Source organism: Panthera leo, chromosome B3 (genome assembly GCF_018350215.1).
Source record: "Panthera leo isolate Ple1 chromosome B3, P.leo_Ple1_pat1.1, whole genome shotgun sequence".
NCBI classification, from domain to species: domain Eukaryota; kingdom Metazoa; phylum Chordata; class Mammalia; order Carnivora; family Felidae; genus Panthera; species Panthera leo.
In genome coordinates, this window is record NC_056684.1 from 20,635,087 (window position 1) to 20,647,668 (window position 12,582).

General features: G+C 39.8%; 2 protein-coding genes across 2 annotated transcripts in view; both read left to right on the plus strand.

Annotated features, from left to right (window-relative positions):
• The window catches only part of FAM189A1 (family with sequence similarity 189 member A1), a 447,576-nt gene that overhangs the window by 284,648 nt on the left and 150,346 nt on the right, over positions 1-12,582 (plus strand). The window lies entirely within an intron of this gene.
• Positions 7,540-9,643, plus strand: NSMCE3 (NSE3 homolog, SMC5-SMC6 complex component). Its single transcript, XM_042941213.1, has one exon. It carries the CDS (start codon positions 7,651-7,653, stop codon positions 8,509-8,511), a length of 861 nt encoding a protein of 286 aa, XP_042797147.1. The 5' UTR covers positions 7,540-7,650; the 3' UTR covers positions 8,512-9,643.

Here is a 12,582-nt window from a genome sequence, read left to right on the forward strand (position 1 = left end):
AACAACAGAAATTTCCTCACAATCTGGAGGCTAGAAATCCAAGACCAAAGTATTAGCAATAGTGTAGTTTCCCCTGAGCCTCTCTTCTTGACTTGCAGACAGCTGCCTTTCCACTGTGCCCTCAAATGGCCTTCTTTCTGTGTGCACATATCCCTGGTGTTTCCTCCAGGGATGAAGAAGGATGATGTCCTTATGAGGGCATTAGTCTTATTGGATTAGCAACCCACCCTAATGGCCTCATTTTAACTTAATCCATTTAAAGACCTTATTTCCAAAATCAGTCACATTCTGAGGTAGAAGGAATTGGGACTTAAACTTATGAATTTGAGGAGGAGGGAGACACAATTCAGCCCATAACAATATGTCTTATGTTTGTGCCAGTACCTCACAGCTTTGATTACAATAGTGTTGTTCTGACATTATTGTGGAAGTATGAGGAAGTAGGAGTCCTTCAACTTTGTAATTTTTAAAGAGTGTTTTGGCTATTCTGGGTCCCTGGAATATCCTTATGAATTTTAGGATCAGCATGTCAATTTCTATTAAAAAAATGCAGCTGCGATTTTGATAGGTAGTGTCTTCAATCTTTTATATATATATATATATATATATATATATATATATATATATATATAATATGTATACACATTTGGTTTGCTACTATTTTGATAAGGATTTTTGCATCTGTATTTGTAAGAAATGTTGGTTTGTAGTTTTCTAATAATGTCTTTGGCTGGTTTTGGTATCAAGACAGTACTGGACTCAGAATGAGCTGGGAATCGGTTCTTCATTTTCTGGAAAAGTTTGTAAAGAGTCTTAATTCTTTTGTAAAGAATTTTGGTAGAATTCACCAATGAAACCATCTGGACCTGGATTTTCTTTATGGGAAGTTTTTAAACTAAGTCAATCTTTGTTTTTTTATATTTTCTATTTCTTCTTGAAATGTGTGTTTCTAGGAACTTTTCCATTTCACCAAATTTACCTCATTTGTTGGTATACAGTTGTTTATTGCTCATAGCATCCCCTTATAAACTTTTTTTTTTCCTTTTTAAGGTTGGTAGTGATATACCCCCCTTCATTCCTGATTTTTTTGAATTTTATTTATTTTGAGAGAGAGAGCATGCAAGTGGGGCAGAGAGAGAGAGAGAGAGAGAGAGAGAGAGAGAGAATCCCAAGCAGGCTCCGCACTTTCAGCACAGAGCCCGACATGGGGCTCAATCTCACAAACTGTGAGTTCATGACCTGAACCAAAATAAAGAGTCAGATGCTTAACCTACTGAGACACCCAGGTGCCCACATTCCTCATTTTTTTTTTTAATCAATATGGGTGTTCTTTCTTGGTCAGTGTAGCTGTCAATTTTATTACTTCTTCAAATTCTTGGATCATCGTTGATGAGTTTTCTTATTTCACCTGTGCCAGGTTAGCACTTATTTCTTTCCTCTGCAGATCATTCTTTTTTTTTTTTTTTTTTTTTTAAATTTTTTTTTTTCAATGTTTTTTATTTATTTTTGGGACAGAGAGAGACAGAGCATGAACGGGGGAGGGGCAGAGAGAGAGGGAGACACAGAATCGGAAACAGGCTCCAGGCTCCGAGCCATCAGCCCAGAGCCTGACGCGGGGCTCGAACTCACGGACCGCAAGATCGTGACCTGGCTGAAGTCGGACGCTTAACCGACTGCGCCACCCAGGCGCCCCTGCAGATCATTCTTTTGGGAGTTGCTGGTAAGGTATTAGACTGGAACAAGTGGTGAGAGGCCCAGAAGTTTCTGGCACAGCTGACTTTGCTTTTATAAGCCATTGTGAATCAAAGAACACACTGTTTACGTGTCTCCTGAGGCACCATGAAGCAGTCTCTAGGAGCCCAGGCTTAAAAGGGAGCAAAACTGCTCAAGGCCTCATAGCATTTGACCTGCCTGTAAGGCTTCTGCTGTGGGCAATTAGTCAGCAGCCTGGGGCAGGTTTTTGGAGAACTAGCCTCAGAAAGAAGACAGCTGCAGGCTCTCAGAAGGGAGACATGGGTTTCTGACGGCTGAATATCCACAAGTACATGATCCTGGGTCTTCCCAGGCCTTGGAAAGGGGCAAGCCTTCTCCTTATCAGGAGCCTAAGTTCTCATTTTCATCTCAGGGAGGAAGAAGCCCTGTACTAACTCTCTTCTCTGCAGACTTTGAAGAACCCATGGTCTTTGTGTACTCTCCAGCTTTGAAAGCATGCCTGCTTCAGTTGTTAACTCAAAGGAGGGAACCAGGAAGAAGAGGGGATGAGAAACAGAGGACCTGTGCAAAATTATCATTTCTCCAGGATTCCTACAGCCACCTCTAAAGTACCTCGGAATATTATTTCTGGTTTTCTGTTTATAATTGTTGTCTCCTTCAGGACCACTAGTTATGCATAGGTGGGATCTTTCTTGTCTGCCTTCATTATTTCTGTGTTTCGTTCCAATTCCCTTCTTTTATTCTTAACCCATTTCAATTTGCTCAGTTTTCTCAAAACTTATCTGTCTTATCCCTCTCTGGGTATTAGTTTTGTCCATTCTCCTTCTTGGTTCCCTTGCCCTGTGAGTTACCTCTGTTACAGGCTAAAGTGAAATCTAGAAGAAAAGAATGAGGCTCTGTCATCTTGAACGGTGTGGCCTGTAGGGAAATGCTTTGGGTTAAATAGGAGAACACAGCTACTCTAGAATAGCAAATGTTTTCAAATATGTTCTAAGTCATCTGAAACTTCTTTCTGCAGAGGTAAATCACCAGATTAGCTCACATGTACATTCTATATGGAAAAACAGTCTTTCCTGATTTTTACTTTGGCCTTATTGCCAGCAATTAAAATCATAAGTGCATTCCTCAACCACAGAATATGCCAAGAAGCAATAAAAATATCAAATTATATTCAGATAACATCTGATTACATTCAGTAACCTTACAGGTAATATTAACTTTGTCTAGCCCCCTCCTTTTGAAACAAAGTCTCATTCCTTAATACCCTCTTTTCTCCTGCTTCATTGGGTTTGGATATTGCTTGGTCAGAATTTTTTCAGTTCCAAGTGAGGAGAACCAACTGGAAGCAGATAAAGCGAAAGGACATCTGACTTGCTTCAGTAAGTAGTTATCCCTAGTTTGACCTTGAACTCAGGATCCAGGAGTTGGCAGCATTAGGATTTCTCCATCTCTTAGATCTCCTTTGAGCTGGCTTCACCATGAAGCAGGTTATGCCCAAGCAAAGGCAAAGGAGGCTAGGCTTCCATCACTGTTTAGCTTGTTAGCTCAGGGAAAGAGAACCTATGTGAGCCTCTGAAAGGATGCTGAATAGACTTCCGAACCAGTCTCTGTGGCTGCCCTGAATCATGTGCACTCAGGAAAGAAAGGTAGAGCCTTACTAAGGTCTCCTAGAGATGGGAAGCAGTTCCTAAAGGGAAAAGATGCAGAACAAGTGGCAAAAACAAGCAAACAAAAAAAATTTTTGGCCACCACTGAGAGACCTTGTGTATTTGCAATTTTATAACTTAACAGACCTTAATGATTTTCATAAGTAAAAGGCTCCAGGTAACTGGAAGGTTTATATTTCTTGAAAAGAGTCTGAGAAGGTGCTTCTGGGCCAAATGGCTGCAATGCTTGGAAAGAGCTATCTCATCAAACTGCACCTCTCCACCACCACCCCCCACCCCCGCCTCTTCCACCAGTCAAGGACAGCTCTCTTGCCACTTAAAAGTATCCTTTCAAGAGAGATAAAGTGTTATCATGTAGTCCTGCTGTGTGATTTAACCCGTATGGATCTTTGTTATGAATGGACACAAGGGATTTTATTACAACCATTAAAATATCTGGAATCGTTTTCCTCCTGTCTACTCACCAAAATAGTATCTGCCTCCCCCGCTCCAACTCCTTTGCTCACATACTGCATACGGTCCCACTTTCTTTCACTGGAAAAGGCAGTGAAGCTGCTCATATGTGATGGCTGCATGCTTTTATCATTGCTTTTCTCCCCCAAAAGCCCTTACCTGCTTTTTGCACTAGGTTGCTGGCAGAAAATTTTAAATCTTTGTGTCTGTTTCTGCAAGAAATACCAGGGAGTGAAGAGGAGAACCTAGTAAATAAAGATGATTAGAGATTGCTGGCAGTCATTTGCTACCAAGGAGATGAAATAAAGCAATTAATTACTCAGACATCTAAAGAGCAAGTGATAGTAGGCATTTCTTTGTTCAATGCATTTGAAATCTCAGCTAGCTTAATTTTTGCCTCAAAGAATTTTTACTTTTTTGTCTAGTAATAAAAATATTAAGATCATTACCATAAACCATTTGAAAATGTTCTTCTTTTTAAACCACTTGTCTTTATTACTTCACTGGCTGAGCAAAAAGTCATAAATGTCGTATTCAAGTCACACTGAATTTGCTGAAAATTTGAATGTGTATAACTGCTACGGCATGGTGTCACCATGAAGTCAAAATCATTGAGAATGTATTTCTCATTTATCTCCCAAGCAACACAATCAACATTAATTTCATTTTTAAAATAATTTTAATAGCACCTTAATATGTTTTTTCCATACTTTTTTCTGATTTTTGTATGTACTTGTGTTTCACTGCAGTAAACATCTTTCTATATACAGCTTTGTAAAGTCCTCAGACACTTTCCTTAACATACACCCTCTGGAAAGAAGCAATCTATTATCAACTACCCTGTCCCACCTTATGCGAGGTACTTGGCAAACCTCTCATCAGTTCCCTAATGCCTGGATTATTATAGTAGTCCCCCCCCTTATCTGTGGTTTCACTTCCCACTGTTTCAATTACTCTTGGTCAACTGTGGTCTGCAGGCAGATGATCCTCTTTCTGACATAATCTCAGAAGGTCAATAGCCTAATGCTACATCACGATGCCTGCGTTATCCCCCTCACTTCATCTTATCACATAGGCATTTTATCATCCTATATCAGAAGGGTGACATTTTGAGGGAGACTACATTTACATAACTTTAATTACAGTATATTGTTGTAATTGTGCTATTTTATTATTATTTTCAGTCTCCTACTGTGACTAATTTATCAACTTTGTCATAGGTATATATATGTATGTATAGGAGAAAACATAGTATATATAAGATTCAGTACTGTCTGCAGTTTTAGGTATCCTTTGAGGGTCTTGGAATATGTTCCGTGTGGATCAGGGGAGACTACAGTAATCTCATTTCATTGATTTGGAAACAGAAAGGAGTGTCAGTAGCTGCCTTGATATCACACAGGTTCCTAATCTAGGTCCATAAGGCTCCATAACTTTGCTTTTTTAAGGACACCATGTTTATGTTCTGTCTGCTTTAACATATGGTTAAGAGGAGTCTCTGAAGGTGCACTGTCTTAATTCAGAACCGCCACTTACTTGCTATAGGACAGTTAATATTTTCTCTGTGCCTGTTTCTTCCTTTGTGAGAAGAGAAACATAATAAACACACAGGCCTCACAGGGTTGTTGTAGTGACTGAAGTAATATATGTACACCACTTAGAATAGTCTGACCCTTTGCAATAATCATTAGCTGTTGTTTGTATGTATTATTATTAGTGTTTGTGTCATTACCATCACAAGTTTTTCCTCAAACATCCATGGCTTCCCATGTCAATCTAAAATGGAGTGTGGGTCTGGGTGACTTCTCCATGTGACGCCTAAACTTCATTCTAGTATTATTGTATGTCTGTCTTTTCTCATGTGCATTCTCCTGGACACAGTGTAGGGAGGTGTTTTAACTGAAATCTTTTCTGACTTTGAGTATGACAATCTACTGAGTAAAGATGCTGCTGAAGGACACTGCAGATTTACGATGAAAATGCAGCCTAATTGTTGACAGTGGCTTTCATCTCATTTTGCACTTCTCTGTTATCTGTTGGTTGCTGATTCTTCCTCCCTTCTTTCTCTCTTTCATCTTTTTTTTTTTTTTTTAATTCACGTTACAGCTGATTCTATTGGAGGGGACTTTTGCAGAATTTTTTATTGCAGGAGGTTTAACATGAAGCCCAAATTTGTAAGGAAAATGAAGATGAATTTTCTCATTGTAAAAAAAAAAAAAAAATGAGTGCCTTGATGATATATTTGTTTTTCTTAGTAGGCTTCTGTCATTAAGATGGATGCTTGAGGATATATTGTTAGATCTTGCGTGGAACAGAGTTATTACTCATAGCTCACTAGATTTTAGCATACTTGCATCACAACATGGAGTATCATTTTACATTTAGTATTGCAGTTCCAATGCCATTATCAGATTGCATTTTCATATTGAATTACAAACAAAAATTTTATGTTACTAACACTTAATGAAATTTTAATAAGGTTGTGTTTTGATGCTATTATTCAAATAATGTGTTTTGAATTGCTTTCCTTTGAATATATTTGCATTAAAGAGGAACTCAGTTTGATTTGGTTCTTTCAAGAGTTTTCCCACTTTCTGGGCGCTGCTTTCAATAAGATAAAGCAGGAAATTCAGTTTCTTCTCTGCAAGTCAGTAAATAGAAAAGGAACACATTTGCTAAGATCTGTAGAAGTAATGGCAGCAGACTGCAGATGGTTTGAGCTAATGAAATGACTCATGTTGGCTATTAGGGTTGCACATGATACCCCTGGGTTCTCTTTTCTTTGAGCCCTAAGGCTAATATATTAAAAATTAAGAAATTTAAGAGATTCGCATTATTGCAGTTCTTGATCAGTGATGCCCAAAATTAACTGAGAATCTCTTGAGAGAGCACGTTTCTGTTTGTAGCGTTCTTATTCATTTCTGCGAAAATTGTGGTTGTGGGCCCAACGCAATTTACGTGAGCAAGTGCTTTCCAGGAGAAATAAGCAAGAACACTTGATTGTAACGTGCTTTATGTGGTGGTTTGTCCTGGTTGTCTACCAGGGGGAGTTTGATGCATAATTATAAATACTGAAATAGCGAAAACATGGTTAAGAGTCCTGTTTACAAGGCAAGCCTGTCTTTACCAAACATTCGTTTTTAATAAACTCTTCAGGGCATTAGAGAAAAGTAACTGGTGGTAAATGTTTAGGCCGGTTTGAACCTGCACCGAGGGGTGCGGGTGGCAAAGACAAAGCAAATTAAGAGTCATCTGGGTCTTTTATTTTTTCAACGTCGCTGTATGTACAGAGAAATGCTTTTACTTCACTTTCACACTCTTACCTTCCTCCTCCCCTTACTTTTCTCCTACATTCGTTCTTTGAGTTCCCTCCATCTGAAAATACTCGCGATTTTAAAACTCGTAATACTTCTGCAGTATTTGCCTGAGTCTGTGTGGTCCTAAAACGAGCCGCACACTTGCTTAGGAGTTTTGGTTCCTGTCCTCTATTTGGGGGCTTGGTAAGGACAACACTTTTAATTACAACAAAAGCCACTGCTGTGACTCGAGATGAAGCACAGAGACCACCCATTTCCTTCGGCCGACGCACGGCGGCAAGGCAAACGCCCCTGACGCAACGCGCAGCCCTTGTGACGCAACACGCAGTCTCCGCCGACGCAAGCGCAGTCTCCGTGATGCAACGCGCACCACCCCCACCTCCCCCGGCCCCGCCCAAGGTCGCCCAGACGTGCCGTACGCCGACCCACAATTCCCGCTGCGTGCTGCTGTCTCGCCGCCGCCTCTGCCGCCGCCCGTTACGGCTCCCGCCGCTGGGGACATGTTGCAGAAACCGAGGAACCGGGGTCGCCCTAACACCCAGGCCGAGAGGGAGAGGGACTGGGGCCGCGGCGCCGCGGAGGAGGCCCCGAGCACCTCCCGCGGGGCGGGAGGCTCCCAGGAGGCCCGGGGCACGTCGTCGCAGGGCGGCCGCCGGGCCGAGGCCTCCCCCGAGGTGGGGCCCAGGTCCCAGCAGCAGCTGGAGCTGAAGGTGGCCGAGCTGGTGCAGTTCTTGCTGATTAAGGACCAGAAGAAGATCCCGATCAAGCGCACTGACATACTGAAGCACGTCATCGGGGACTATAAGGACATCTTCCCTGACCTCCTTAAACTGGCTGCCGAGCGCCTCGAGTATGTCTTCGGGTACAAGCTGGTGGAACTGGAACCCAAAAGCAATACGTACATCCTGATCAACACTCTGGAACCGGTGGAGGAGGATGCTGAGGTGAGAGGCGATCAGGGCACGCCCACCACCGGCCTCCTGATGATTGTTTTAGGTCTCATCTTTATGAAGGGCAATACCATCAAGGAAACGGAGGTCTGGGACTTCCTGCGTCGCTTGGGGGTGTACCCCACAAAGAAGCATTTAGTTTTTGGGGACCCAAAGAAACTTATTACCGAAGAATTTGTGCGACAGCGTTACCTGGAGTACCGGCGGATACCCCACACTGATCCTGTAGACTATGAATTCCAGTGGGGTCCCCGAACCAACCTGGAAACCAGCAAGATGAAAGTTCTTAAGTTTGTGGCCAAAGTCCATAATCAAGATCCCAAGGACTGGCCAGCACAGTACTGTGAGGCTTTGGCAGATGAGGAGGCCAGGGCCAGACCTGAGACAGGTGGCCCCACTCCCTCCTCTTGAAGTCTGAGAGAGAGATTTGAGCTCCAGAGGAGGTGTCAAAGGCACTGGGTGATGGGGTAGGGGGGTGGGAGGGAGCATATTTCTGTAACACTCAAATGTGTGTGGCTTTAGGATGTGTTTGCAAACTTCTGTTCTCTTTTAATATTGTAAGTTATTTGGTTCCAGCTTTTCACTTACAAAAATATTAGGAGAGGATTTTTTGTTGTAACTTGTGTTATTGTCTGTGTATTTTGGCATAAAAATTTTGCTAGCTTTATGCAAGTAATTGGAAAACTTTGCACCATGATCTGGAACAGGTGTTTAAGAAAGAACACATTGGTCAATTGCTTTGGCGCCAAGAAAGTAAAAGCAAAGTGACTACTATCTGGTGTCTTAACTACCCAGTTTGTAAGTTAAAATAAAAGCCTTTATAAATTAAAAATAAAAATGTAATTGCTTATACTTTTTTTTACCTTAAGACAGCTATTATATATTTATATATTTTCTATGTATATAAGCATTACGCATCATCTAAGCAATGTGCATATTGTATTTTCTCCGAATAATAATTTTTTATATTCATAATTCTCACCTCTGGCCAACCATTTAGTTCCATTTAGGTTTTTTTTTCCTGCTATAGTTGTAATAAATACAGTATCTTTGAAGCAGTTAAGCACTGTGCATTTTTCAATCGTGATTCATGAGATTAATTTCTTGACTCAAAACCGGCATCTTAAAAACAGGTTTTTTTCTTGCTACAGATTATTAAGGTAAAAGCGTTTTGTAGAAGTTGCTTTACTTTTGTGTGTGTATGTGCATATTGCATCACAATCTAAAATACATTTCCTACTGGATATAAAAAAGTTGATAATACTGTTAGTGATTAACCATACTTGGGAATCTGACTACCTGGGTTTAGATACTGGTTTCACATAACTAGCTATATGAGCATGTTACTTATATACAGATGTTTCCTCACCTGTAAAACGAGCTCACGATGCCCATGTTATGTGTGGTAATGTGGTAATTTGATATTGGAAGTGTATGTCAAGTTCTTGGCACAATGCCCGGTGTGGAGGATTTTAGTTGTTAACTTTGTTCCTTAATTTTTTAAATTTGTTTTTTGTTGTTTATTTATTTATTTTGAGAGAGAGCAGGGGTGAGGCAGAGAGAGAGAGAGAGAAGAGAGAGGGAATCCCAATTAGTCTCTGCACTGTCAGCGCAGAGCCTGACCAGGGCAGGGCTCGAACTCATGAACCTTGAGATCATGACCTGACCCGAAACCAAGAGTCAGAGGCTTAACCTGACTGAGCCACCCAGGCACCTAATATTTTAATCTTCTTGGTTTGGAGCAGTTAAATTTTTTTTTCAGGTTTTCTTTCATTATCTTCTAAATCATAGAATAAGAGTTCTGGTTCAAAAGTTACAACAATATTCTTCTAGCCTGATTCTATTGTGTGGTTTCATGGGAAAACATAACTCATGGTATATTGTGAGTATAGCCCACATAAAGTAAAACAGGACAGTTAGACCTAAGATCTCCCCTGGGCTTGAGAGCTAATTTTTTAGTGGAAAGGATATGGGTTTTGAGGTTGCCTGACAAATGGAATTTGAATTCTGGCTCGAACTATGTCAGCATGGTGACTTGGGGTCGATTTTAAGTTTTCTGAATCTCAATTTATCTGTAAGATCAGAAAAACAGTAACTATATTATAGTTTGTTATATGTATTAAATGAATCTGAAGAAAAGAGCTCAGTCTCCTCTCATTCCTCCATAGCTTCTGGCAAAATGTTGTTTATATTCAGAGATTCAACAAATAATTATTCAGTGAGTGAGTAAATTTAATTATTTGGGGGGAAGGGACTACAAATTAACCCCAAAATGAGATAAGTACTTCAGTTCAAAAAAATGTGGATTTGATCAACACTGGACTAACTGCCATCTAGAAGCGTCTATGGTGGGTTTGTAGTGGTATGACAGAATGTGATAGGCTGATTGTTTTTTTGTTTTTTGTTTTCATTCTGTTGAATTGGAATTTGCATTTATTTCATCAATTAGAATATAACTGGTGCTTGAAGGCATTTCTCCTTGGTTTGCATTTTATTTCAGTGTATAAATTACCTTGCGACTAAGCATCCTGCTTACTGGTCCCTCACCTCACTGACTGCTTTCCTCTCTGGAGTGTTTTAACACTGGCATTTTCCTCCGTATGTGAAAATTATCATTACCCAGCACCCACTGTCAGTTATGTCTGAGGCAGATATCTTCTCCCAACACTTTTCTATAGAGATGTTAGCCATTTACCTTTAATGAGTTACCGTTTTGTTTCAGGTTTTATTTTTTAAAGTTTTTATTTATTTATTTATTTTAAGCAATCTCTACAGCCAACATGGGGCTCAAACTCTCGATCATGGGATCAAGAGTTGAATGCTTCCAACTGAGTCAGCCAGACACCCCCATTGTAAAATATAAAACATTACAGACCAGATCAAGCCCTTAGAGGTTCTACCCTTCCCGGAGGTGTCTAAAGTTTGTGGGTATCATTCCATTGTATGATTTAACACTTTTACCATGTATGTGTATATACATGAACAATATATAGTAGTATTTTGTAAGCTTTGATGACTTCTATATGGGGTATCATACTGTACCCTTTTGCAACTTGGTGTTACAACTTACCCTGTTTTTGACATTTAGATACAAAGATCTGATTTATTCATTTTAGTTGTTCTTTCATGTGGAAAAAAAGTAACAGTTTGTTTATTCATTTCCTAATGGTTAGACCAGTTCTTTCCAATTTTTTGCTATTTGCCTGCAGTATATAGTGCTTCCTTATACATGTGAGTTTCTCTAGCCAGAAATAAATTGAGCAATCATGGGGCATTGCCAAATTGCTCTTGAACTTGTATTAAGTTACAATCCACTAACATTTTATAGTTCTTTTTCACTGACCCACCCTCCTACTTCATATGAAAATTTGTCCCTTCCAGCCGTACAGTGGGTATGTAGTGATAGTTTATTGTAGTATTAACTTGCACCTCTTATTTACTAGTGACGTTAAGTATCTTTTGTTTGGGGTTTTTTTGCCATATTATTTTGTTTTTTTATCTGTTAGACCTGTTTTTTAATGATTTGTAAGATTTCTTTATATGTTCTGTGTATATTACTCCATTGTCATATCGTGCAAATAGCATGTCACATTTCATTTTTTCTTTTGTCATACAGATGATTTCATTTTAATGTGTCGAAATCATCAGTGTAGTGCTTTAAAAAAAAGTCTCCCTAATCCTGATAAGTGTTAAAATTACTAAGTGTTAAAATTTTTGACTTACATACACATTTTTTTTAAAGTTTATTTATTTTGAGCGAGAGATAGAGTGCACGCACTGAGTCAGGAAGGGGCAGAGAGGAGAGAGAATCGTAAGCAGGCTCTGTGGTGTCAGTGCAGAGCCCTTTGTGGGGCTTGATTTCATGAACTGTGAGATCCTGACCTGGGCTGAAATCAGGAGTCAGAGGCTCAACAGAGTCACCCAGTCACCTTACATTTATGTTTTTAATCTTTTTTTTGTATCATGATTTGAGGTATGGATATAGTTTTCATATTTTTTCCTATACAGATTGCCTAGCATCAATTTCTCATAGTTTATCCTTTCCACACTGATTTATAACATGCTCTCTTATTATAAAGCCATAACTCATATAAATAAATTTATGTCTAGGACCAAATTGATTTATTTGCTATCTCTTTGCCAATGCCATGCTATTATAATTCTATAGCATCATAAGAAGGGTTTTTTTTCTCCTTTTCCACTTCTTATACCTTTTATTTTAGTCTTTTTTGCACTGGCTGGAACTACAATATGTTTTTTAAAAAATGTTTAATGTTTTTATTTTATTTTAGAGAGACAGTGCAAGTGGGGGGAGGGGCAGAGAGAGGGAGACACAGAATCTGAAGCAGGCTCCAGGCTCTGAGCTGTAAGCGCAAAGCCCGAAGCAGGGCTTGAACTTCAGGACGGTGAGATCAACCTGAGCGGAAGGAAGTTGGATGTTTAACCGATTGAACCACCCAGATGCCCCATGGAACTGCAATA